General features: G+C 34.5%; 4 protein-coding genes across 5 annotated transcripts; 3 read left to right on the top strand and 1 right to left on the bottom strand.

The window, feature by feature from the left end:
- On the top strand, positions 1-2,829 carry LOC127153565 (putative hydrolase RBBP9). Its single transcript, XM_051094733.1, has 5 exons — positions 1-169; positions 1,512-1,554; positions 1,634-1,739; positions 1,973-2,058; positions 2,317-2,829. The coding sequence occupies exons 1-5, from the start codon at positions 74-76 to the stop codon at positions 2,538-2,540; spliced, it is 555 nt and encodes a 184-aa protein (XP_050950690.1). The 5' UTR covers positions 1-73; the 3' UTR covers positions 2,541-2,829.
- A 2,333-nt stretch (positions 2,830-5,162) lies between these two features.
- On the top strand, positions 5,163-8,565 carry LOC127153564 (putative hydrolase RBBP9). Of its 2 annotated transcripts, none has more exons than XM_051094731.1 (5): positions 5,163-5,389; positions 7,156-7,198; positions 7,278-7,383; positions 7,738-7,823; positions 8,067-8,565. In XM_051094731.1, the coding sequence occupies exons 1-5, from the start codon at positions 5,294-5,296 to the stop codon at positions 8,288-8,290; spliced, it is 555 nt and encodes a 184-aa protein (XP_050950688.1). In that variant the 5' UTR covers positions 5,163-5,293; the 3' UTR covers positions 8,291-8,565. The 2 variants fall into 2 exon arrangements, with proteins under 2 accessions (XP_050950688.1, XP_050950687.1); XM_051094730.1 differs by having other exon boundaries at positions 5,165-5,389; positions 7,153-7,198.
- Positions 8,321-23,830, bottom strand: sirt7 (sirtuin 7). The gene is made up of 10 exons (XM_051094729.1): positions 23,720-23,830; positions 22,028-22,165; positions 20,265-20,369; positions 20,029-20,099; positions 19,819-19,891; positions 15,585-15,683; positions 15,150-15,386; positions 12,524-12,604; positions 12,318-12,424; positions 8,321-9,650 (listed from the first exon to the last, which is right to left on the bottom strand). Exons 1-10 carry the CDS (start codon positions 23,822-23,824, stop codon positions 9,458-9,460), a joined length of 1,209 nt encoding a protein of 402 aa, XP_050950686.1. The 5' UTR covers positions 23,825-23,830; the 3' UTR covers positions 8,321-9,457.
- Positions 23,831-23,935: 105 nt separating this feature from the next.
- ncbp2 (nuclear cap binding protein subunit 2) lies at positions 23,936-27,035 on the top strand. Its single transcript, XM_051094202.1, has 4 exons — positions 23,936-24,255; positions 25,422-25,603; positions 26,233-26,371; positions 26,757-27,035. Exons 1-4 carry the CDS (start codon positions 24,181-24,183, stop codon positions 26,826-26,828), a joined length of 468 nt encoding a protein of 155 aa, XP_050950159.1. The 5' UTR covers positions 23,936-24,180; the 3' UTR covers positions 26,829-27,035.

Raw genomic sequence — 27,035 nt, 5'->3', positions numbered from 1 at the left:
CTGTTCCTCTACACACTGTGTTGTGTTCATTTCCGTGTAAGTTTCTGTTTCAGGAGTTGAAGTAGGGTTATAAATGCCTCTGAAGAGAGCAGTGATTGTGCCGGGAAACGGCGCCGGGAATATTGAGCACTGCAACTGGTATGGATGGGCAAAGAAACGAATACACGAGGTACGATGACTTCAGCTAGAGAATATGAAATCATAACGGAGATCATTCAGCTGTCATATAGTGACAGACAGGAATTATTTTACCTCACTTAACCCTGCAAAAACTTGACATGTCAAATAGTAATCTGGAAATAATTTTCTTGAAATGGAAAAGAAAAAATGTAGAGACCCAAACTGAGGAAAAATATGCATATTTGCTGATATTTATAAGATGAGAATTCTGATACTTGTGATGTAAATCAATGAGATCTTAATAAAAGCAAAACATATAGTGCACTGCGCACAATGATGACTGAAAGATGTACAAATAAACCTTCAAAAGCCTGATATCAAACATAACACAAGATGTTTCTCTGTTGCTTTAGTCCAGTAAATGTTCATCTTTACATGTTACTAACAATCAGAGCTGGGTAGATTACTTACAAATTGCGATCCGTTACTGATTACAAAGTAACGTAATGTAATCCATTACATTATAAATTTTAGGTAATATAAGTAGGCTACTTTTTGATTACTTTTAGATTGCTTTTGATCTAACTCATTTATCACATTGATTTAAACTTGATAATATTATACCATATTGGCATAAAAATACAGAGAGTAAGAAAATATATTCCATTTGTTGTTATTAAAAAAACATAAAGTGCATCATCACGTCAAGGTTTCTCAAACTGGTGCTTGTGAAGGAACTGCAGGAGGTTTATGAGTTTAATGGAAAACTAATAATTAATTAAATCATAAAAAATATACCAAATAATCCAAACCAATCAAAATAAAAAACTTACTTACTGCATGTCATGTGACCATAACCAACTTCAGAGAACCAATGAACATGCAAATGTGATACTTCATTATTTAAATATTTATTTTAAAATCTCAGGGGTACTTCAAGTAAATATATTAGGTTAATGAGGTTCTGATGACAAAAAAGTTTGTGAATTTGTGTATTTTAATGTGTTTGAAAGACAAAAGCCTTCCAAAGACATAGAAATACACGATTAACGGCTATTTTAGAAAAGAAAATTTAAAATATGAAAAAAAGGAATTAAGGAGAATCATCAATAAATTATAAGTCATTTTTTGCTCTTTTGTAAATAAACATGTAATCATGTAATCCATAAAAAGTAACTGTTGTCTGATTACAAATACTCAATCTAATCTATTTACAAGTACTTGAGTAAATGTTTGACAGCAAAAAGACACATGAACCATGATCTGAGGGTGGTTTATGAGCAAAGTTTTGATCATGTTGATCATTTATAAGCTTTAGACATTTGCATTCTAATATGATATTTTATAAGGGTTGAATACTAAATAATGTATTTTTTAAATCATATTTGCAGATCCCTGATATGTCTTGTGCACTGAAGAACATGCCAGATCCTGGTAGTATAAATTCACAAAACTATTACAGGAGATGTGAGTCATATATGTCTGGTGTAATGTATTATATTTAATCTGACAGTAACTGCCAGAGAGAGCATCTGGCTACCGTTCATGAAGAAGGACCTGGAATGTGATGAAGAAACGGTCATCATCGGACACAGTTCAGGAGCGGCTGCAGCCATGAGGTAGTAGTGAGTGATTCTTACAGAGTTTGAAGCGATTCTTCGTAAGGATTCGATACATCACATCACATGATTCATCACTTGAATGATCAATGTCTGAGCTAGCACATTTTTAAAATATTAACAGACAAATATTTATAGCTCCAAACAATTTATTGTCTACTAATCTGACTAAATGCGAGGTTTTACATGTGTAATGACACATATTTCTAAACTGTTTGTTTTAAACTGATTAGGTATGCAGAAACACACAAAGTTTTTGCTATTATTCTGGTAGGCGCGTACACATCAGACCTGGGCGATGAGAATGAACGCGAGAGTGGTGAGTTTTAGTAAAAATGATTCATTACTAGTGCTGCCAAATCGATTAATCGTGATTAATCGCATTCAAAATTAAATTTTGTGTTTACATAATTTGTCTGTAGTGTATATATTAATATACATGTACACACACATTTATTGTGTAATCAGAAACCTTTATTTTGGATGCGATTAATCGATTTGACAGCACTACTCATAAACAACAATCATCATCAGTGTGACTGCATGTGTGCTCATGTGCCGCTTTTTTGACACTCAGGATATTTCAGCCGGCCATGGGAATGGGAAAAGATCAGAACAAATGTGAAGCACATAATTCAGTTCGGATCTACAGACGACCCATTCCTGCCCTGGGAAGAGCAACAGGAAGTGGCTGATGGACTAAAGGCACATTTACATAAATACTCAGATCGTGGACATTTCCAGAACACAGCCTTTCCAGAGCTCATCGACGCAATAAAAAAGCTCAAAAGCAGCAGCTGAATACAAAAACTAACCTTTAACTTATTGCGTATTTAAAAAATAATCAAATTTTATTTCTTAGGGGCCAAATCAATCATGGGTCTTAGAAGAAGTGATGGCAGTATATTATTGTGGCAGATGCTAAAACCACTTTCATTTATTTTCAATACATCATGTAAATCCACAAATACTCAAGTTTTCTGTACAGTAGTACACAGAAATCCACACATCTGAAATAAAATGCCTGTGTAAACTGAGTCACAATGAACTGAATAATTAATACAAAATTAAAGATGTACAAGTAATGGCACTTACAGCAGTCTTGTTTTCATATAAACAGCATCCAAAATCAACCAGCACATCTGTGCAAACATTTATCTCGGTTCAAGTTATTACAATTATAATAAAGTCCACACACGAGGGTTTTGTTGCTCATATGTATAGATAAAATCCAATATTTAAACATGGAGGATTAAAATGTAATCAGTTATAGCACCATGTTAAGGGTCAACATAAACAATTCATTAGATTGAAATATACGCATTGAAACGTTTATCAGAATGTCCTCGCTCTTCTTTATAGCAAGTTTCATTCTGTCTGTCACCAAAGAACAAGTATTGTACTTTCATGCTACTTTTTGAGAGTTTAAAAAGACATGTCTTTATTTGTTTCCATCTGTATGGAAAACAACATTTTTTTCTTAGTTTTTGGAATAGCATATGTGTAAGTAAATTACTTAAATTTTAAGTGAAAAAAGATGAAAAAAATCGTCTGTTATAAGAATCATATATTGCTTCTTCTGTAAACCTGAGATTGGTTGTAAAGTGCACTTAGCAAAGCCAAACCATCATGTGAACCTGCCAACCTGCTTATACTATAACCTGTTGTAACAATACGTTCATCAGTAATGGCCTATCAGAAACATGTATTCAAGCAGTGAGTGTCTTGGGAACGAACATTGTCCTAACCCAACTGAGCAGCTGTGTGGCATCTCATGCTTTTTAGGTCTACTTTTTCCTCCTTGCTTTGGCGTAACCTCTTCCAAACCAGCCGCCTTGCACCGTCGTAGCTTCACCCTGAGCCTGCGCGTCTTGCGAAGCATCCTCCAGATCAGAAGGTGGAGCTATCTCTTTACGAGTGTGACTCCTCTGCTCTTGTGGACTGAGTGGTTTAGCCAAGCTGAAGATGGGGTCTTGTGATCTGTTATTTAGAAAAAACAATAGAGGGTTTGCACTTATGTCATGGTTTGGTCAGTTACCCGGATGTGCAGCCATATTGGCGATACTCGGATGTAAACAACAGCATGGGCACAGTTGTATGAGCACAGTTAATGTACTACTGAATAAATTGTTCTGCTAGTTTATGTTGTTTAAACCATGGAAAAAACATGTGCTAAAGCTGCTAAATCCTATAGAGAAGGATTTAGTAAGAAAGAACCCTACCTGACTGGAAATGATAAGAACAAACACGAATGTTGTCAAGATTTTGCCCTGGGAATCCTGGGTCAGTTTGGCCAATCACAAACACCTTTTGCTCCTCAGACAGTTTTTTTTTTTTTTTTTTGCACTTTTGTCTTTGATTTGTTATCTTTTGGCAGTCTGTAGTACTGCAAGTGCTTTTCCTGGCCTGACCAATTAGTATGGGCCAAAACATGACAATAACTTATGTTTTCAGCAGCAATAATGAACAAAATATGCAAGCTTTGTTTCAGTTTTGTTTACATTCACTGCTGTCAATATGGCTGACTGATGATGTGTCGTTAAAGACTCTATACAGAAAACAAGCCTTTTAGCCAACAAACAAACAAAAACAAGCATATTAACACTTCCAGCTCTACTGTCTGAAAGTCAATGGGTTTTTGGTTAAATATCTGAAATAAGACTGGTGGTAAACACACAAGCTCAAGGTATTTTCACATTTTATCCTATGATTTAAAATACTTAAGTTAGTTTTTTTGTAAGTTTTTTTAAAGCTTTTACTTGTCTTGAAAATGGCTAACAAGTGGATAGATGGAACTACGGACAACTTCATCGTCTATTTTGCTGATTACATCCCGAGTTCGAATCCTACACTGTAAAACAAAAAAAAAAAACACAATTTGTTGAGTTATCTTAAAATAATTTGTTACCCTGCTTAAAATTTTAAGTTCAGTCAACTAAAATAAGTTTAGTCAACTTGAAATGATAAGTTGTACTAAGCAACAACTTAGATATTTGTGTTTGTTAAACTTAACAGATGGATAAGTAACCCAGCTGCCTTAAAATGTGAAGTGTCTTGCCTCGCTGCAAACTTTGAAATATCTGTCTTTGTTTATATTTTAAGAAACTAAGACTTAAGATACTCCACTGTTTCAGTTGTTTAAATAAATTTTTCCTTTATATGTTATGCGTAAATTAATTTGTTTCAATTGTGACTCAAAAGCAGGTATTACACACTTTGTAATCAACATATCACAATGGAAATAAAAAAAAATGTTCCTGAGAGTCAATATCTTTAACAACGTGTACAAAGAGTACTACAAACTAAAACACTAGGGTCCTATAAATGCCAAGTCAAGTCAAGGTTCTGAAAACTGCAGCCTCCACTATATCTTCCAATTCGATAGGTGGCCCTGTTACAAAAAAAAATAGGGTCCTAGATCTGCGGTCCTAAAACTGCAGCCTCTTCTGTTGTGCAGGCACACCCTTCTCGTTCTTCCCAACCTTCGCGTTGTATTCATTTCGGTTTGAGAAGTTTCGGTTTGAGGAGCTTAAGTTATAGTTAGGGAGGTTATAATGCCTCTGGAGAGAGTAGTGATTGTGCCGGGAAACGGCGCCGAGAATACTGTGGAGCTCAACTGGTATGGATGGACAAAGAAACAAATAAACGAGGTACGATGACTTCAGCTAGTGACTATGAAATCATAACGGAGATCATTCAGCTGTCATATAGTGACAGACACGATTCATTTTACCTCACGTAACCCTGCAAAAGCTTGACATGTCAAATAGTAATCTGGAAATAATTTTCTTGAAATGGAAAGGAAAAAATACGCGGCGGTGGGGGAAAAAAGATCAGGGTGAGAGGACTTTTTTTTTTTGCATACTCTAGCAAAACCAGTTGAGTTCAGACAAACACTTTCTGTTTACTCAGCTCAGTATGTTCACAACGGAGCGGTTCATAAGAGTTTTATAGTGACCTTGGACTCAAGTGGCCTATTATAGAAATACAGTCATTTAATTGCACGATTAAATTTAAGTTTAAATTTAAATTTAAGAAGTTTAAGGCACGATTTTGGAACATTCTAAAACACTTAATGTGGATTAATGTACTAAAACAGTGACAGCGGACGACCAGTTCGGTATTAATAAATGTTATTAATACTAATAACAATTTTAATATTAATACCCTTAGCATTACTCACAGTGAACAGTATTTTACATTTTAGAATGTCCCAAAATCGTGCCTTGGTGTATTTATATAATAGCCTACTTGAGTCCAAGTTCAAAATCGAACTCTATGAATCGCTCAGTTGCGAACGTGCAAACTATAGGGACCACTACAAGCTGTAAAGTTAACAGGAAGAGTTTGTCCGAACTCAGCTGGTTTTGGGAGAGAACGCAAAAAATATGAAAAAAATTTTTCCTCCCACCCTGATTTTTTTTTTCACCACCATGTCCCTAGGGCCTCAGTAACAAAATGTAGAGACCCAAACTGAGGAAAAATATGCATATTTGCTATATATTTGTAAGATGAGAATTCTGATACTTGTGATGTAAATCAATGAGATTTTAATAAAATCAAAACATATAGTGCACTGCAGCACAATGATGATTGAGAGATGTACAAATAAACCTTAAAAGCCTGATATCAAACATAACACAATATTTTTCTCTGTTGCTTTAGTCCAGTAAATGTTCATCTTTACATGTTACTAACAATCAGATCTTGGTAGATTACTTACAAATTGCGATCCGTTACTGATTACAAAGTAACATAATGTAATCCATTACATTACAAATTTTAGGTAATATAAATAGACTACTTTTTGATTACTTTTAGATTGCGTTTGACCTAACTCATTTATCACATTGATTTAAATTTGATAATATTGTATCATATTGGCATAAAAATACAAAGAGTAAGAAAATATATTCCATTTGTTGTTATTAAAAAACATGAAGTGCATCATCACATCAAGGTTTCCCAAACTGGTGCTTGTGAAGGAACTGCAGGAGGTTTATGAGTTTAATGGAAAACTAATAATTAATTAAATCATAAAAAATGTTAAACTAAACCAAACCAATCAAAATAAAAAAACTTTATGCATGTTATTTGACTATAACCAACTTCAGAGAACCAGTTAACATGCAAATGTGATACTTCATTATTAAAATATTTATTTTAAAATCCCAGGGGTACTTCAAGTAAATGTATTAGGTGAAAGAAGTTCTGTTGACAAAAAAGTTTGTGAATTTGTGTATTTTAATGTGTTTAAATGACAAAAGCCATAGATCTGAGGGTGGTTTACCACCCAAGTTTTGATCATGTTGATAATATTGAATCAGTAGATATTTGCATATTAAATATGATACTTTTATTAAGGTTAAAGTGATTGAATACTAATGTTGTATTTTTTAAAAAAATCATTTAGCAGATTCCTGATCTGTCTTGTGCACTGAAGAAAATGCCGGATCCTGGTAGTATAAATTCACAAAACTATTACAGGAGATGTGAGTCATATATGTCTGGTGTAATGTATTATATTTAATCTGACAGTAACTGCCAGAGAGAGCATCTGGCTACCGTTCATGAAGGAGGACCTGGAATGTGATGAAGAAACGCTCATCATCGGACACAGTTCAGGAGCGGCTGCAGCCATGAGGTAGTAGTGAGTGATTCTGCCTGTCAGCGTATTTGAGTAGGTTTGGATTCATGCATGTTATAACCATTTAAAAGGACATGTCATTTATACATTTCTGCTTATATTTCGATTTACTTTTCTCCTGCTGATATGAATCAAATGCAAGGATAAATTTGAAGAGATTCTTCGTAAGGATCCGATTTATCACGATTCATCACTTGAATGATCAATGTCTGAGCCAGCACATTTTTAAAATATTAACATATACTTATAGCTCCAAACAATTTGCTACTAATCTGACTGAATGCATGGCTTTATATGTGTAACAACACATATTTCTAAACTTTGTGTTTTCAACCGATTGCTTGCTTTCAGGTATGCAGAAAAACACAAAGTTTTTGCCATTATTCTGGTAGGCGCGTACACATCAGACCTGGGTAATGAGAATGAACGCGAAAGTGGTGAGTTTTAGTAAAAATCATAACTAGTGCTGCCAAATCGAATAATTGTGATTAATCACATGCAAAATACAAGTTTGTGTTTACATAATGTGTATGTAGTGTGTATATTTATATACATGTACACACATATTTATTGTGTAATCACAAACCTTTATTTTGGATGCGATTAATCGATTTGACAGCACTGCTCATAACATCAGTCATCATCAGTGTGACTCATGTGCCTTCTCGTATTACGTTCAGGATATTTCAACCGGGCATGGGAATGGGAAAAGATCAGAACAAATGTGAAGCACATAATTCAGTTCGGATCTACAGACGACCCATTCCTGCCCTGGGAAGAGCAACAGGAAGTGGCTGATGGACTAAAGGCAGATTTACAGAAATACTCGGACCGCGGACATTTCCAGGACACAGCCTTTCCAGAGCTCATCGATGCAATAAAAAAGCTCAAAAGCAGCAGCTGAATACAAAAACTAACTTTCATCCTGTGTGTATTTTTAAAAAAAAAAAAAAAAAAAAAAAAAACCAAACAAAAAAAAAAATCACACTAAGTGATGGCAAGTGTATTATTGTGGTAGATGCTGAAACCACTTTCATTTATTTTTAATACATCATGTAAATCCACAAATACTCAAGTTTTCTGTACAGTAGTACACAGAAATCCACTCATCTGAAATAAAATGCCTGTGTAAACTGAGACAAAATGAACAAAATAATTAAAGACGTACAAGTAATGGCACTTACAGCAGTCTTGTTTTCACACAAACAGCATCCAAAATCAACCAGCACATCTGTGCAAACATTTATCTCAGTTCAAGTTATTACAATTATAATAAAGTCCACACGTGAGGGTTTTGTCGCTCATATGTATAGATAAAATCCAATATTTAAACATGGAGGGTTAAAATGTAATCAGTTATAGCACCATGTTAAGGGTCAACATAAACAATTCATTAGATTGAAATATACACAATCTATTATTTGGTTGAGGAACTGTATATCTAATTCATTAAAGTAATACAATTCATTAATTCTTTTCATAGTGGACTGAAATAAAGCATTCATTTTTACTCAATCCAGTAACACTGACTTCATGTAAACAACTATATTCTAAAGTCGAACACAAACAATGAAAGCTGTCATTTACTCACACACAAGTTGTTCTAACTTGAAACGTTTATCAGAATGTCCTCGCTCTTCTTTATAGCAAGTTTCATTCTGTCTGTCACCAAAGAACAAGTATTGTACTTTCATGCTACTTTTTGAGAGTTTAAAAAGACGTGTCTTTATTTGTTTCCATCTGTATGGAAAACAGCATTTTTTTCTTAGTTTTTGGAACATCATATGTGTAAGTAAGTGACTTAAATTTTAAGTGAAAAAACAACAAAAAATCGTCTGTTATAAGAATCATATATTGCTTCTTCTGTAAACCTGAGATTGGTCATAAAGTGCACTTAGCAAAGCCAAACCATCATGTGAACCTGCCAACCTGCTTATACTATAACCTGTTGTAACAATACGTTCATCAGTAATGGCCTATCAGAAACATGTATTCAAGCAGTGAGTGTGTTGGGAGCGAACATTGTCCTATCCCAACTGAGCAGCTGTGTGGCATCTCATGCTTTTTAGGTCTACTTTTTCCTCCTTGCTTTGGCGTAACCTCTTCCAAACCAGCCACCTTGCACCGCAGTAGCTTCACCCTGAGCCTGCGCGTCTTGCGAAGCATCCTCCAGATCAGAAGGTGGAGCTATCTCTTTACGAGTGTGACTCCTCTGCTCTTGTGGACTGAGTGGTTTAGCCAAGCTGAAGATGGGGTCTTGTGATCTGTTATTCAGAAAAAAACAATAGAGGGTTTTGCACTTACTTCATGGTTTGGTCAGTTACCCGGATGCGTAGCCATACCGGCGATAAATGTAAAAAAACAGCACAGTTAATGTACTGCTGAATACATTGTTCTGCTAATTTATGCTGTTTAAACCACAGAAAAATGTGTGGAAGCTGCTAAATCATATAGAGAATGACTCAGTAAGCAGGAGCGGGCGCAATATTTTGACAAACTAACATTAATAGGTGGCAAAGATGCATACGAGCAGTATTAATGAAAATATTAACCTAATATTTCACCTACCTGACTGGAAATAAGAACAAACATGAATGTTGTCAAGATTCTTGCCCTGGAAATCCTGGTCCAGTTCGCCAACCACAAACACCTTTTGTTCCTCAGACAGTTTTTTGCACTCTTCTCCTTGATTTATTCTAACTTTTGGCAGTCTGAAGTACTCCAAATGTGTTTTCCCGGTCCGACCAGTTGGTACAGCCCAAATCATTACAATAATTGACCATTTTCAACAGCAATAATCAGCAAAATATGTGAGTTTCATTCAGTTCAGTGGCACTGTTTACATTCAGTGTTTTGTATTTAGGTATTTTCCAATTCTGGGAAAATATGGAAAAAAGAAAGCAGAATATGGAAAAAAATATTTGTGTTCCCAGTTTTTTGCCCCATTTAGTTTTTATAATAGAAACTTAAGAATTTAATAAAAATAAATTTATTGTACAAGAAGTGAGATTTCATAGCCGCTGCTCAGTGACTGTTTAGTGATTGACAAATATGCACTTTTTGATTATGCAAAATGCAGAAGTTCTAAGCATTTTGGATTTCTTCTCACAATATTGTTAGCACTGTATTACATAGCCTCAAGAACCTTTGTAAAAAATAAAAAATATACAGACTTTTTATGTGCGCAAAACATTAAACTTAGCATGTAGGACAATGCACACTGAGACACCTATGCATTAAAGAGACCTAGGCATATTGTATAATAAAACATTTTTTTCAGTACCAGTCTTTTTAACAGACCCTTGAACTTGCCAAATTTTGTTATCAGCCTATTTCGTGTCATGATTTCTGTGCTGCCACAGAGGATGTGTATTAGACATTATGCTTTGATATTAGAGATAATACAATAAGAAAAGCCAAATTTTGAGCAAGTAGATCTCTGTTAATTCATGTGCAACCATGCTCTGGATTTATTCATAGTGATGCACAAAGGAAATAGGTTGTATAAAACTAGAAATTGTAATGCATAAGCATGTAAATAGTTTCTCGAGGGCACAAAAAAGGTTTCTTGTGTGCATGTAAAAGATATATTTACAGATGGCTCTACTATATAACAAATATGAAGCTGAAAACAATGCTCTATGAACCATTTATATTAAATTTGGTCTGAAAATCTAATGAGAGGTTTGTAAATGTGAGTGTGGAAAAGTATGTAATTTTGAAATGGAAAATGGGTAGGAACCCTGTGTAAACCAACTCAAACGTTCAGGGGAAAAAGTCAGGTGACCCTGGTGAAGTTCACTTATAGCCTACATTTGGCTTTCTACTTGCAGTAATTGTATGTAGGCTTCAAAATTCATAAAAGTTGTGTAAATGTTTTGTTGATCACAGAGCTTATTTTCTGAAACAATCCATGGACCAATGGAAAAAAAAAAAAAAAAAAAAAAAAACTATTGGGTGATACTAACTTCCAGACTGGCCTACAAAAATACATCATCAATGCAGCTCTTAATAGAAGATGGAGAGATTTTAGCAAAAACATTAAGTAGCTGTGACATCCCCAACTAAAACTGGTTCTAATTTGACAATTATTCACAATGTGGCACTGAATAAAACTTTTCCCCTGCTAATCTTAAGTCTTAATGCACAGATCTGATCTTTTAACCATATCTGATTTTTTGGCTCACCTGTTTACATTCACTTTAGACACGACTGATATCCGATATCTGTGTTTACATTAATTCCTGTCCAAAATGATTGTCAGTGATTGCTTTACTATGCACATGGTAGACCCTTGGGTTTTGAATGGCTGTGCTATTAAAATTATTTATATAACTCGCATTGAGTGGCCATTATTATTTCCCAGCATGGACAACAGCTGTCATGGATGTTTTACAGCGCAAAATCTAACTGAACGGATAAAGTAGTGGTAATTTTAATTTGTTATTTTATCTACAGCTTGTTAATGCTTGTAGAATTCTGTAGTGAAATATAGTAGCACCAAGATAAATTCAAAGTGAAAGAGAGAGAAACACAAACGAGTGTGAAGCTTGCGAACAAGAGAAGCTTGTTGATTTAATTACAAAAAAGTGATCACCTCATTGCTGAGAAATATAAGGTGTTGTATTTATAAAATTCACAAGGCAGGGGTTGAAAACCAACTCCTGAATGTGTCATTTCCTACCTGTATAAAGTTTCCATTGCAATAAAATGTGATGCATACAGCACGCCGGCATTAAAATGCTATCTTTATGGGCAAATGTAACTTGCGATTCATCAAAGTTAAGCAACAGGAGTTCTGAGTGGAATCGTATATGTGTGTTTAGAAGTAGGTCAGATGTCCAGATATCGGATATGCATCCACATTCAAAAGTGGCCTAGAAAAAAAATCTGATCTTGTGTCAGATTTAAGCAAAAAATGTGGGTCTTGCCTGTTGTAAACCGGAATTTCCAAGCCCAGCTCCTCCATGAGAAGACCCATCACAGCATCACACTTGCCATGAATTTTCAGAGTAGCCAAGTTATCTTTCGGTGTCCACTAAAATAAAGAAAAGAAATCAACCTGTTAGATCATGTAAACTGAACACATTTTATGAACAACAGAAGAATTGAGTGGTTTAATGAAAGGAAATATTACCTGTAGATTTACAATGTACAGCTTTGGTCTTTTGTTGGCTGGTCTGTTCATGCACCACAAGCATGAGTATTTCTTTAACACCTGATAGACAAACACACAACACATGGCATCAGCTTCATTATTTAGTACAAAACACTATCATTTTGACAAATATTGCAGATATACAAGATCTCTTATTGCTGCGGGTTACATAAAAAACATAACACAAAAATACCAAGCAATGCCTCCAAACTAGGTCATGTTTCATCCATGCATGGTACCAGCAGCCTGAGACTGAAGTCATGCCCCTTCTAGATAGTTCACCCCAAAATAAAAATGTCATCATTTACTCACTCTCATGCATTCCAAAACATGTATGACCAACTTTGGAACATAACATATTGGAATATAATATATTTTAAAGAAATTTTGTTTCAGTTCCAAAATACAAAACTATTTGGTTACCAAGATTCTTCAAAATGTCTTTTGTGTTCAGCACAAGAAAGAAACTCATGCAGGTTTGGAACAGAATAAGGGTGAGTAAATGATAGGGTTGGGTATAGTTAGAATATTATCAATTCTGATTCCAATTCCGATTCTGCTTAACAATTACGATTCTTTTCGATTCCAATATGAATATCTTTTATTCATCAAGCATATTTATTCTGTTTCTTTTTTTGCTAAACATTTAGTTGCAGCTCAATACCATGAATAAAAATCAACAGGCTACATAAAAACAAGATTCACTTAAGAGCTGTTTGCAAAACAGAGTTGCGTGATTCTGGATAAATTGGGTTGTTGTTGTTGTTTTTAAATGGAAGTTGTTGTTCTCTTACGATTCTGTAGAAAAAAACATTAGACAACTAAACAATCACATGTAGGCCTAATTTATAAGTAAATGATTCAGTGTTTCCCTCAAGATTTACTTGGTTCATTACTGGATGAATCAGTGTTTTTGAATGAATGATCAGGCAAATACGTTATTAACAGCCCCCTTTCGTCATCTACTGGCAAAACGACGTAATCAATAAATCTTTAACATTATGTGGAATGTCAAATTAACTTTCAAAAGGATGATTTACTCTATTTTGATCTCTACCGTACATATCAGATATCCAAACTATGAACTTTTATCGCAGTACTTCTGTGATTATTTGAGTGTTTGTAACACAGAAATAATGAACTGTGTGTTTGAAAAGACAGTGAAACTGTTTCATTCATATACATGACAGTGTCTCTCTTTAGATCAGTGGCAGCACGAACGCTCAAAATGTTAAAAAAAAAAAAAAAAAAAAAAAAAAAAAAAAAAAACAATTTTCACACTGGTCATACACTGCACGGAAGAAACGTTGAGGAATCAAACAGATGAATCATGGTGATTTAGGATCAGAATCACGTTGGTATTTGAATCGTGTTTGTGATCTTTAACGATCTGTTAAATTAAAAGGCTTTATCATATTGGTGGTGACACATCTATTGCAAGATGTTTAGCTTATCACAAATATTATAGACTACTTTGCTTTTTCGACTTCTGATCGCAAGTGTAGCCATTCTTTGGAGCACTATGACTTAAGCTGTGTCCGAAATCGCGCACTCGTTCACTCATTCACTAATCCCTATAAAGTGAATGGCTGTTGAGTGGACTGCCTATCAGAAAGAGTGAACGAAATGAAGTGAACGGATTCGGACGGTGATGTATACACTTTGCAAAAAAACATCCTTGTCACATATGTACTTTTATATTACATGTACATGTATTACATAGCAATAACACTTGTAATTATACATACCTCCACGTCAGCTTTATGGTTTCATAAATGGTATTAATTTGTTTTGAAATGCTTATATGTTCATAATCATTAAATACTATTAAAATACTCTGAACAAAAATAAATACACATTAACACATTCATAATTGTATGTATTTATTGTTTGTTGTATCCTGGAACTCTCCCAAGAAGCGTATATGCCAATGGTTGTAGAGCGCCCTCAGGCGACCGTTAATTTTACAGAATGAAAACAGTACCAACGAACAATTTTAAATATCCACGTTATCATCATTTTTTGTAAATTAACAAATATGCCACCTCAGTAAATTAGTAAAATATTAAATTGAGTTAATGCCTATTTAATATATTTTGATATAAATAATGCATGGAATAAACATTAAAGCAGAAATAATAAAGATGTAAAGGGCAACTCTCATTCAAACTCGTTCGATCCAGCTCTCTCTTTCAGCTCGTTGGCTCTCCGCATTGGATTGTGGGATATAGTGCTTCAGTGAGTGTACATCGGTTGTACACTCGAAATCAGAATGCACTGTGGGTAAAAAGTAGTGAACGAATGTAGGGAATGAGGTTTGGGAATGAATTTTAGAACTCAGAATACTAACGAGCAAGGTCCTGGCAGATCGTTAGGTCGGGTCCTCACAGATGAAAAAAAAAAAAAAAAAAAAAAAAAAAAAGAATTGCACATATGAATCGATAGGCGGAATCAAAATTTCAATTTCACAAGTATCCGATTCCTGTCCTTAAATATCCGATTTTGGAATCGGAATCAATTTTCGATACCCAACCCTAGTAAATGATAACAGAATTTTCAATTTTGGGTGAACTGTCCCTTCAACCTGTACCAGTCATATCCTCACCTTCAAACTTGAGCCCAAACAGAGGATGACGTCAGCCTGCTGTGCGGCCTCAGCTGCCCCCTTCCAGTTGAGCGGCTGTTCCAGAGTGCCACGTTCACCGAAATGCACTATGGTGTCTCTGAGCTCTGCTCTGCAGTAAAGACACAGGCGGCCCGTCCCGTGTCTGTGCAGAGCCGTGCGCTCGGTCACGTCAAACAGCCTGATAAACTCCCGTGCTGGAGAACAGGAATCACATACCTGTGTGACAGGAGGAATGACAGAAGGGAAGATTAAAAAATGTTTGATATTACAGCTTTCACATTTTAATCTAAACTCTGAAACCGGAAGGAAAAACCAGTCCTGCATAGACCTCAACATGGATTTTGAGATCCAAGTGAATTCAGACATTTTTACTTTAAATTTATGACAAATTTAAAACAAATCTCATCCACAGACCTCAATGAACATGTTTCCGTGGAGTTCAGAGAGAGCGTTTCTGGGCAAACCACTGCGCAGGTGAAGACCATCACAGTTCTGTGAGACCACATGCTGAACCTGCAAAAGTTATTCAAAGTCAAGTTATACTGCACTTTTCACAATACACATTGTTTTAATGTAGCTTTATAGAAAAGCATAATGTTTACAATATCTTTATGCCTTATAGTTGCATTTAGCTTAGGGCTGCACGATTATGACAAAAATCATAATTGTCGATTATTACCTTGAAATTGTAATTTCAATTATTAATTACGATTATCACAATTTACAGTGGAAAAAAATAGCTTTCCTTCAAAGCTATTCAAAACATCATTCATTGTTTGAAGCAACTGCATGCCACCTTTTTTATGTATAGTTTCTTCTTTAAATATAAAAAAAGTAAAAAAAACAAACAAACAAACAAACAAAACAAACATCATTGTGGTATCTGTAATTGTAATCACGATTAGAAATTCAGCTAATTGTGCAGCCCTTTATTTAGCTAGACTATATTGTAGCTGGGTGATAATATAGGTACATTTTGTGGTGATAAACAACCAATCAATATCGAGTCAATACAATTACATTTTGTGATGAAATTAAAAAAAAAAAAAAAAAAAAAAGTCACACAGCTGCTAGGCAGATGCTATGTAGTATAGACTGCTTTACATGATTATATTGTATCCAGATTGCAATCCAGCTGAATGCAACATATATGAGACAAAACTACTGAATTTTATTATTGGGTGTTTTAACACATAAATGTTTTACCAACTAAGACGGCATACATGTTTTACCAAATAAAAAGATAAGTGTTTTTGGAGTTCATCCCACTATTTGATGTGAGCATAAGTATTGGGACAGCTGAACTTAAGGCAGATGTAAAAGACTAAAAGCTATAATTTTGTTGCAGATCCCTTGCATGCAATCAGAGCAGTGAGTCTGCGATCCATAGACATCACCAGACTCTTGGTCTCATCATTTGAAATGCTTTTCCCAGCCTTTAATGCAGCCAATTCCAACTGTTGCTTGTTTTGGGGAGTTTCTGCCTTTAGTCTCCTCTTCAGCTGGAGAAATTCATGTTCAATCGGATTTAAATCTGGAGATTGATTTGGGTATTCTAAGACTTTACATTTTTTTCCCCTGATAAACTCCTTGACTGAACTGGCAGGGTGTTTTGGGTCATTGTCCTGATGCAATGTGAAGCGCTTTCTGATGAGTCTGGTGGCATTTTCTTGAATATTGGTAGCCAAGATGGTTTTGTACCCTTACAAATTCATTCTGCTGCTGCCATCATACATTACGTCATCATGAAAATTGAGACAGCCTATTACCAAGACAGCCATGCATGCCCACGCCATGACACCACCTCCACTAGGTTTTACAGATAATGTTGTATGCTTAGGATCATTTGCAGTTCCCTTTTCTCTCCACACTTTCGATTTCCCATCACTTAGATAAAGGTTCATTTTGTCTCATCGGTCCGTAAAACTCTGTTCCAAAACTCTCTTGGCTTTCGCAAACTCTAATCTTGCCTTTCTATTTTTGGTGCCGGTCAGAGGTTTGTATCTTGCTGTGTAGCTTCAGTAATTAAAGTCTCCTGTGGACAGTAGATTGTCAGAGCATCAGCCCAGCTTTCTGGAGGTTGTTAGTGATTTTACAGACATGTATTTTAGGGGTCATTTTCACAGCTTTTGTGATTTGCCTGTCATCACCTCCTGTTGTTTTTCTCAGCTGATCAGGTCATTGTTGGCTGCTACTGTTTTCGGAGGTCTTCAAGTTCTTGATTTCTCCACACCCTTTGTTTTTGCTATAGCTCTAAATGACTTCCACTTTTCTTTTAGAATCCAAATTGCTTGCTTTTCTCTCAGAGTCAACTTCCTCGTCTTCATCCTGTTTTGTGTGTCATTATTGAATGCAAGACTCAGAATGCAGAAGCAATGGATATAACTGATACGAGACATTCCCTGCTTTTAATATCTGAACAAATAATGCAACAGGACACTGAACGGCCTGTGAGGCAGCTGTTCCAATACTTATGCTCACATCAGATAGTAGGATAAACTCTAAAAGTGCTGATCTTCTTAGCTGGTAAAACATTTACGTGTTGAAACACCCAATAATAAAATGTGACATTCTGTAGTTTTGTCTAATATTCATCTTTTAATCATATTTACAGATTTCTTGACTTCACAACAAACAGAGCAATTTTGTCTTTACTGTTCCAATACTTATGGAGGGCTCTGTATATATATAAAGAGCTCAGAGGCAAAAGCCTCTAAGTACATCTGACGTTTTTAAATGATCATTTCTTTCTGGCTACTATGTATAGGTTTTTATACTTTTTATAAGTACCGGTACTTCTGAATGGGTTGAGGCTGGGATTCAGCACATCTGAAGTGAAAGTACTTGATGAACACATACTATATAATACGTGTGGAGAACATTCACTCAGTATTGTTATCTAATTTTTGACCAAGATGGCTTACAAAGGCTTTTGCATTGGAACTCTTCATATCAAACTTTATATATAGAGCTGTCCAATAACGCAGTTTACATTTTACAATGATATAAACAATCACAGATGAGATTTTCTACAGCATTGGTGCAAAGTCAGAGTTGAAAACATCTTAAAAAAAAATATTTATTTTTCCACAAATTTTATATGTATGCAAATTGCATAATATCCAAGGTACACATTTATAGTAATTGTGCAGTTAATTCTCATATTGTATTTTCAGAAAGTTTTGGAATATTTGTCCTCTCCACAAACTTGTCATTACTGAAACACAGTGATATATTATTTAATTAGAAGGGTTATAATGACCTATTAAGATTTTGCTTAAATTTTCCTTGTAAACATTTTTTTTTCTATTTTATTAAAATGTTTGTAGAGATAAATCAACAGCAATTACAATTTTAACAATATTTTGTGTAATTTAAGAGATTTGTTGCAATTTGAATCTAATCTTTCGTTGTAAACAGCAAAAGGTTGATCATACTGATTTCAAAGTTAAGGATTCATTAGTTTGATTATGAACCAAACACTATCAAAACATCTTAGCTGATAATTCAGTATACTTTATTTTTGACAAAATATCCATGTTTCAGTCATGGCGGCACATTTTCAGTAGTGTTAGTAATGTTTTGGTAGCGACCACATCACGTTACAAAATTGTAACCCACATACTAAAACATAGTAAAACACCAAAAAAAATTGCATAACTACTAAAGTTTTATTTCACCCAAATAAAGTATTGTGTGTTCCCTTTTGTCACTGCTGAAACAATGATGTCGAAACTGTCATGACTGTTACAGCAATAAAAATTTTATGGGATAACACCCAAAAAAACAAAGATATCACTAGCGAAACTTTACCAAATGTTTTGATCGTGACTGTTTCAGTAGTGAAAATTTTAGATACTTTTGAACCTAGCTCAAAGATGCTAATCAGCACATGGTTAGCTAGCACAGTTCTGTTATGGAAAAAGTGAATTTAATTATAGAAAAATGGTGTATGGTAAAGATGCTCTTTAAAGATACAAAAAGATTCTTCATACTTTTGAAGACAGTAGTATAGTTAAAATCAGAAAAAAAGATATCTTTAAAAACAACAATAAAAAAGATGGCAATTTTTTTTTTTTATATAATTTTCACAAGTTGAAATGTAGGGGTTAGGGTTCGGAACAGCCACCTCCCAATTGCAAGTACCCACTAAATGATGATTTTATATATATTAAACTTACTGATATTTTAAATATTACTGTGGGTTTTAATAGACAATAAAAAGATCTTACTAAACATCTAAGATTTCTATACTTAAATGCGATTTTTGTTTGTGGGACAGCAGTTTTTACCAATTCTGTAGAATGGCCCATATATCGTTTTATGGGAGTATATGTACGCTGGTAAAATAAATAAGTAAATGAACAGACAGACAGATAACTTAAGACTTCAATAGCTCTGCTCCCAGCCACTGAAATATGGAGGTAACTTTACCTTTTAACTTTTACCTTCTGAGTTCATTGCAAAACAGTACTACATATAACATTTTTTATATCACTGGGTGATAATATAGTTTGCTTTTCGCCGATACAACAATCAAGCATTTGAGATTTGCTATATAGTACAAACTGCTTAATGTGAGTGTGTAATCTATCTGGGATTCTTATCATTCTCAGAAACATTTCACATAAATCATGTCGTCACTCACCATCTTCACTTTGTGTAGCATCCAGATGCACATGTGTGTAAGGGTGGGCTCAGCTCGACTCAGATCTGATGCGCTGAAAAGATGCAAAAATAGACAGGTGTGAATATGTGGTGCCAGAAAACACCCAATTGGAACAAACAGTAAGCAGGACTAAATCTTAAAATCTTAATCCATATTTTAGTAAAGACCCTGTAATAGTAAATCCCTCACCTTACAGATCGGCCCTTCTGCAGCTGAGTCCACACGCCATTGGGCCCCCGATAGTCTGGGATAGAGGCGGCCTGATGAGAAAATACACTTACACATTACACAAAACACCAACACAAACAGACAACATATCTTATATTTAATATTATAACAGTTAATATTATTTTGTTGCCAATAGTAAAATGAGCAGAAGTCAGAAATATTTAAATAATTTTAAAGCACAGATGAGAAAGACATACAGTACTGATTCCTGCTCCGGTGTAGATGACCACATGCTTGGCCTGCTGCACCGCCTCCGCCAGCTGCTTCACTTTAGTCTTCAGGTTCTCAGCATCATCGAAGACCTGCAACCATCATAATGACATTTATACGACCAGTGAAATGTGCAAAATGCAGTGCATCAAATCAATCAGGAGACACAGAATTCATTAAACAGAAGGAGAACAATACTGCATCTGCTGAGACTGTTAAATCTGGTGAGCCTATAAAGCTACAGGATTTGAGGAGCCTTTGGGTTCAATCAAAAATTAAGTTGTTAATTGCAAAAATAATACAAAGTATTATTTGTTCAACAATAAATTTTTAATTACTGTAATTATTGGATTAAAGCACAAAGCCAACATGCTGGATTTAGAGCATCAGGGAATGTATTCATACTAAACCTGAATGAAGAACAGCTTCTATTAATGGATAGAAGTTTTTCAATGAATACAGTAAGCAATTTTTAGATGCATGTTCAGTATCTGTATCAGGGTTTCTGCAAGTTTTTTTGAAGGCAAATTTAAGACATTTTAAAGACTATTATAAGGAATAAATCGTAGCAGCACTTCAAAGTTTGAAAATATTAATTTTCCAAAAAACTTAAAGGAGAGGTCCACTTCCAGAACAACAACTTACAAATAATTTACTCACCCCCTTGTCCTTCAAGATGTTTATGTCTTTCTGTCTTCAGTCGTAAAGAAATTATGGTTTTCGAGGAAAACATTTCAGGATTTTTCTTCATATAATGGACCGATCGTTTCGCTAGATAAGACCCTTCTTCCTTGTCTGGGATCATTTAGAGTCCTTTGAAGCTGCATTTAAACTGCATTTTGGAAGTTCTAAATCGGGGCACCAATCAAGTCCATTATATAGAGAAAAATCCTTTCCTCTGCTTCAATGTTTTCCTCAAAAACCATAATTTCTTTACGACTGAAGACAGAAAGACATGAACATCTTGGATGACAAGGGGGTGAGTAAATTATTTGTGAATTGTTGTTCTAGAAGTGGACTTCTCCTTTAAGAAGTCTTGAACAGCTCTGTTTCCAACCACTAGAATGTAGTAAAATAGCATAGCTGTGATCATCTGTGATTGTTTATATAATTGTAAAATGTATACTGCATTATCGGACAGCTCTCTATATAAAGCTGGATATATATATATTACATCCAATTTTATCTGGATCAGTACACTCATGTTCAGCAATATATACTACATAGCATCTGCCTGATTTGTTTTATTTATGTAATTACAAAATGTAACTATATTGTCGCCCAGAACTTTGTAAACAGTTTATCTTCATAAAAATGTATCAAAATTGACATACCTTATGTTTGTGATGTTTTTCTTAGTTTACATTTACAAAATGGTAAGAAATCTCATTTGCTGTGAAATTCATTGAAAATTAAGTGAGTTTATGATTAAAACAAGAACAAATATATGCTAATGGTCTCAATCTAATTTAAAAGGAAAACAAGATTTTCATTCTCCATTGACAGATATTTGATCCTGATTTAAGCATTTATTGTGCATATCCAGTTAATGTATTTAAATATCTAAAGATGTTTAGATATTTGCATTGAAAAACAAAAACACAGAGGAAGATTTTTTGCAGTGCCATGACTCAATGAATTTGACTTTCGGTTTGGACTTAAGTCCTTTAAAAGGTCTTAAACTGTGGAAGGTTTTAAGACCTGCAGAAACCCTGTTTATGATCAGTGGTGTATCACACTTGATGTCTACCTCTTCTTGTTTTCTCTTCAGCAGGAACCTGCGGCTCTGTCGTCGGCTCAGCTCCTGCACCGCGTCCTGATGCGTCTGCAGCAGTGCCCGCTCCTCTTGCGTCCACTCACCCTCAGTCTTCTGGAGGATCTTTGAGATCTGTAACACAGTGAAGATCAGACACAGACACACACTTCAATCTTCAACCAAGACAGACTCAGCTGTACAAAAGGACTTCCTTTTCTTGCAACTGGGCAAAACACCATGGCATCCACAGGTACAGTAGTTGTGACTGCAACAATCCTTTTTTTTCCTTACATGTGATTATGACCTTAAGAAACTTCCTGTTAAGTTATCAGCGCTTTATCAGCAGGTTTTACTTTATTGGAAAATGATCTATAAGCATAATTTCAGTCCCCATAATGGAACTGTAGATATGCTGTATTTAGGAACAAGTCTTTATTCTACAAAAAACTGGTGGGAGAAAGGAAAATGGCCTGTGATGCACATATTAGATAATACTGGAGTAAATGAACTTTTAGTTCACTATTTAATTTATTTGACAGAAAACAAAATGATAACATCATCAAAGCTATCCCACAATCTATTATTCAGATGTCCTGAAATTAATCTCAAAATAATGTAACACCTTGTCTTCCTCCGCTTTTGGTGAATTGAGTTTCTATTACTGACATACATTTATCCAATACTGTAATGTGGATTTTTTTTTTGTTAATAAACTATATTTTCTTCAAATAAAAATGTAATATTCCAATACTAACCTAACGAAGAAGTTAAAATTTTAAGAAAATAATATTTGAAATTTCCAGTTGCACCAAAAGCAAAGAAAGTCCATTTTAAAATTCTTAATGAAGTATATCCTTCTAGAGAATTTTTAAGATGTCGATTTGGTCTTGATGTTAACAACTGTTCCTTTTGTGATGATCAAATTGAAACTACAGAACATCTTTTTTATGACTGTAAATTTGCCTGTGCCTTTTGGGAAGATTTGCAAATGGTTATTTCCTAAATTTGAAGATTTACCTGTATTAACAAAGAAAAAATTATTTAAAATTATTTTTAAAAGATGGAACACATGATTTAGCAATTTACACAATCATTATTCTTGGGAAGTTATTTCTGCAAGAACAGATTCTTAAAAATAAGTAACTATGTCATTACTTTTTGTCACTTAATGCCTTAACCTTCTGTAATTTAATAGAAAATCTTAAACTTGCTGAAAACCCCTGATTGTTTTATGTTTTCCTCTTCTCTTTTCCTTTTCTTATGTTACGATGCTTGTCTGTTGTCTGATTAAGAAATTATGTGTTTTATAGCAGGCCATTTATGGCTGTAAAGTTTACATTGTTCAAAAAGTTATTTTTTTAAAAGTTGTGACTGCAACAAAGTCATAAATAAGACTGGATCTCCTTCGAACAGTGTAAGAAGAATTCAGAATCTTTCTACGATTAATTAATTTCGTTGACTAAACGATGAAAGTGACACAAAACCAGTTTTCATGCTGTAACTGTAATAGAAACGGCATTTTATCACAAACTATTACCATGAAAAGCTATGTAGGGGTTTTAACTGAAGATTGTTAGCTCGTCTCACCGGCTGCACCGCTTTGTGTTTCGCGTCGTTACAGTTTCTGCTCCTATGAATTTTAATAAAGACGTTATGTGTTGATAATATAATGCCTCGTATTCATACCGTCTTCATGGTCTGTCGTTGTTTCTCTCGCTGTATTATTTTCGCCTTTTCTTGCTGTTTTCTTTCTGCTCTCGCGGAAGAGCCGCTGTTTGTGTTGACATCCATGCTGGTTCTCACCAATGACGTCACTGCTGACGCCGCTATCGCGGGGTAAAACGAGATTCGCGTGAAACACATGAAGTGAATATATTAGTACGCATGAATATTTATTTATTTATTTACCAGCCTGACCGAGATTGTTTAGTTGGGTAGCTCTTAGCTTAACCTGCTGAAAAGTAGGCAAAAGTCCTCTAAAACTCTTCGTGTGTGTTCAACTAACAGTAGGAGGCGCTAATGCTCTGTAAAACCAGTGTGAACCACTACTGAAATAAGAAGAAGGACGCGTTTCCGTTTTCTTCGTCCATGCTGTTTTGAAAAACATTACATTTTTCTGAATCTGAGTTTATTTTATTCATTTCACCATGTCTATTAAATTAAATGCTCTTTACAGCGACTCATATGTGGATATAAGCCAGTATCGAGACCAGCATTTTAAGGTGAGCATTGTTTTTCCTTTTCGATAAGGATGCATCAAACATTCTGGCACCTTTTATTTATTTATTTCTCCCCATTAAATTATAGTTACCTTTTCTCTCTTTTTCTTTCGCTTTTATTTATCAACAGATTGTACAAGTTCAGTTGTATACAAATGTATATAGGTAATTTTCATTGAATAATGTGTTTATAAACATCTTCCACATTACAGGTTACCTTTTGTGAGCCGGTCCTTGGATAATAAATATTCAGTATTTATATTTATTACTCAAATAGACTAGTGTTTATTTGTTTAATGCATATAGTTTCTTTTCAAAAGGTACATTTACAAGGTTTTTTTGTTTTTTTAAAAAATGATTCTCTTGTTCACCAAGGCATTTATAGTAAAATAAATAAATATTGGGAAGTATTATTAAATTTGAGATGACTGTTTTCTATTTTAATATATTTTATATTTGACAGCTCTATTTTCAGCAGCTACTACATTGCATGCATAATTATTAATTATTTATATTATTTTAATATTATTATTATTATTAGTATTTTTTTTTTTTTTTTTTTTTTTTTTTTTTAACATTTTGCAGATTCCAAACCACTTTGATGTTGTATTTAATCATTTCTAAGTGTTGTATAATTGTTCATGGAGGCTGGAAGTGAAAAAATCCTTATATTCAGATATGCATAAGTGCAGGTTTTCTTTTACAGATAAAATGAGCCAAAACATAGATTTAACTTACACTCAATAAGAAATTGCAAAGTTAAGGCATGACCATTGGATGGCAAAATGCTAACTGGGTCAGCAGAGTCAGGAAAAAACAGGTGGAGAAGAAAAGACGCATGTTAATTGCATTTTAAGAATTAAGATGAAGAATTTGGTGTGAAAAATATGATCAAAATATCAACTTGCATAATATTTATGCATGCACTGTACTTATCTTTAGTGTCACATGATCCTTCAGAAATCTATAATATGCTGATTTGATACTTTTGTACCACTGTAAATGTGGTAGTGTCTTTAGGATTCTTTAATGTTTTGAATGGAAGTCCTTTGTAACATAAAAGTGTCAATTTAATGTGTTCCTGCATGTTTCATTCGCTCATTTCACTCGCTCAGGCAGTTGGAAATGAATCTGAACACACAGGAGAATTGACGTTGTCTTCTTTGCAGGGAAACCGTTACGAGCAGGAGAAGCTGCTGAAGCAGAGCTCCACGCTGTACGTGGGAAACCTGTCCTTCTACACCACCGAGGAGCAGGTGCACGAGCTCTTCTCTAAGAGCGGAGACGTCAAGAGGATCGTCATCGGCCTCGACAAAGTCAAGAAGACCGCATGTGGCTTCTGTTTCGTAGAGTATCCTTTTAATTCACAACCAGAGGGTGTGAAATGCTGTTTTATTCTGCTCTTAACGTACGAGTCTTCATCTTTCACTCTGCTAACTCTCTCAACTCTTTAAGTAAGGTTCGATGATTATCTTTTTTGTTTTCTCAAAAACAAACCTATTGTAGGTTTTTTATGATCCTTTTACACTGTTTACTGCAAACCTTAAGGGATAGTTCACCCAAAATGTATTCACCATCATGTCATTCCAAACCCTTAAGACTTTCATTTATCTTTAAAAGACAAATTAAGATGTTTTTAATTAAACCTGAGTGATTTCTGTCCCTGCATTGAATTTGATTCCATCAAAACTGCACATTTGCGTTTCTATACATCACATTTAATGTGCTTTATGTGTGTGGGTTTGCAAAATGAACAAAGGTTTTTCATTTTTGGTAGAACTTTCCTTTTAAGCAATTTAACTTTTGCATGTAATTCCTGATCAGTTTTTGAAATAAATGTAAAGTCATTTAATTCCTTATGATATTAGTTCTAAAAAATAACTCTTTGATCACAATCACATTTCATTTTCGGCAAAAACTTTTGCTTTCAAACACAGAGACTGTAAAACTAGCATCAGATCTTTAACTGCTGATCTGAAGATATTACACTCGTGCTGATGCCGAGAACGCCATGAGGTTTATTAATGGCACGAGGCTGGATGACCGGATCATCCGAACGGACTGGGACGCAGGCTTTAAAGAGGGCAGACAGTACGGCCGGGGCAAGTCAGGTGGCCAGGTAAGTGTGAAAGCACAAAATGAAATAACTATGATCACAATAATTATATATTACATTTCAGAAACATGTTTTTTTTTTTTACTAGTAACACAACACAATAAAGAAAAAAACATTCCTAAAAAGTGAGGTCCATATGTTTGAGACCATTTCATGCTTATGTCATATATATATATATATATATATATATATATATATTTTTTTTTTTTTTTTTTTTTTAAGAGATTTCCTTTTTCTAAATGTATTTTGTTGATATGTCTCTCTTTTGCTCCACAGTGTACATGCAGCGCTATTTTACATAATCCAGCATTATGTGGCTGTGTTTCAGTGTAATATAAATGTGTGCACCAGCTGCCAGTTTTTACAAGCTTGTTCTTTTTGTTTCCAGGTCAGAGATGAATACAGGCAGGACTACGACCCTGCCAGAGGGGGTTATGGGAAACTGGTGCAGAAATCTTGAACATGCCTTTTGCCAGATTTTTTCTTTTTCAGGTTAAAAATGAATATGGACAGGATTATGACAGGGGTGCGCAGTAGCGGATCCAGTTTTGTGTGTGTGAGATGTACATATTAGAGTTTGGTGCTTTCGGAATGTTCATGCCTGAAAATCATCTAGTCTGGCATGTGTAGATTTTCTTTTTTTAATAAACTGTGTTTTAAAAAATGC

Source organism: Labeo rohita, chromosome 22 (assembly GCF_022985175.1).
Source record: "Labeo rohita strain BAU-BD-2019 chromosome 22, IGBB_LRoh.1.0, whole genome shotgun sequence".
Lineage (NCBI taxonomy): Eukaryota > Metazoa > Chordata > Actinopteri > Cypriniformes > Cyprinidae > Labeo > Labeo rohita.
This window is presented reverse-complemented; position numbering and strand designations above follow the sequence as displayed.

Bases quoted from the DNA above. Each gene is read 5' to 3' on its own strand.
- LOC127153564 (XM_051094730.1), top strand. From the start codon at position 5,294: ATGCCTCTGGAGAGAGTAGTGATTGTGCCGGGAAACGGCGCCGAGAAT. The intron at 5,390-7,152 runs GTACGATGACTT...AAAATCATTTAG, and splicing joins CAAAGAAACAAATAAACGAG to CAGATTCCTGATCTGTCTTG. The intron at 7,384-7,737 runs GTAGTAGTGAGT...GCTTGCTTTCAG, and splicing joins GGAGCGGCTGCAGCCATGAG to GTATGCAGAAAAACACAAAG.
- sirt7 (XM_051094729.1), bottom strand. From the start codon at position 23,824: ATGGATGTCAACACAAACAGCGGCTCTTCCGCGAGAGCAGAAAGAAAA. The intron at 20,100-20,264 runs GTATGTCTTTCT...TTTTCTCATCAG, and splicing joins CCGGAGCAGGAATCAGTACT to GCCGCCTCTATCCCAGACTA. The intron at 12,425-12,523 runs GTAATATTTCCT...TCTTTATTTTAG, and splicing joins TGTACATTGTAAATCTACAG to TGGACACCGAAAGATAACTT.
- ncbp2 (XM_051094202.1), top strand. From the start codon at position 24,181: ATGTCTATTAAATTAAATGCTCTTTACAGCGACTCATATGTGGATATA. The intron at 25,604-26,232 runs GTATCCTTTTAA...GCTGATCTGAAG, and splicing joins TGTGGCTTCTGTTTCGTAGA to ATATTACACTCGTGCTGATG. The intron at 26,372-26,756 runs GTAAGTGTGAAA...TTTTGTTTCCAG, and splicing joins GGGGCAAGTCAGGTGGCCAG to GTCAGAGATGAATACAGGCA.
- LOC127153565 (XM_051094733.1), top strand. From the start codon at position 74: ATGCCTCTGAAGAGAGCAGTGATTGTGCCGGGAAACGGCGCCGGGAAT. The intron at 1,740-1,972 runs GTAGTAGTGAGT...TAAACTGATTAG, and splicing joins GGAGCGGCTGCAGCCATGAG to GTATGCAGAAACACACAAAG. The intron at 2,059-2,316 runs GTGAGTTTTAGT...TTTGACACTCAG, and splicing joins TGAGAATGAACGCGAGAGTG to GATATTTCAGCCGGCCATGG.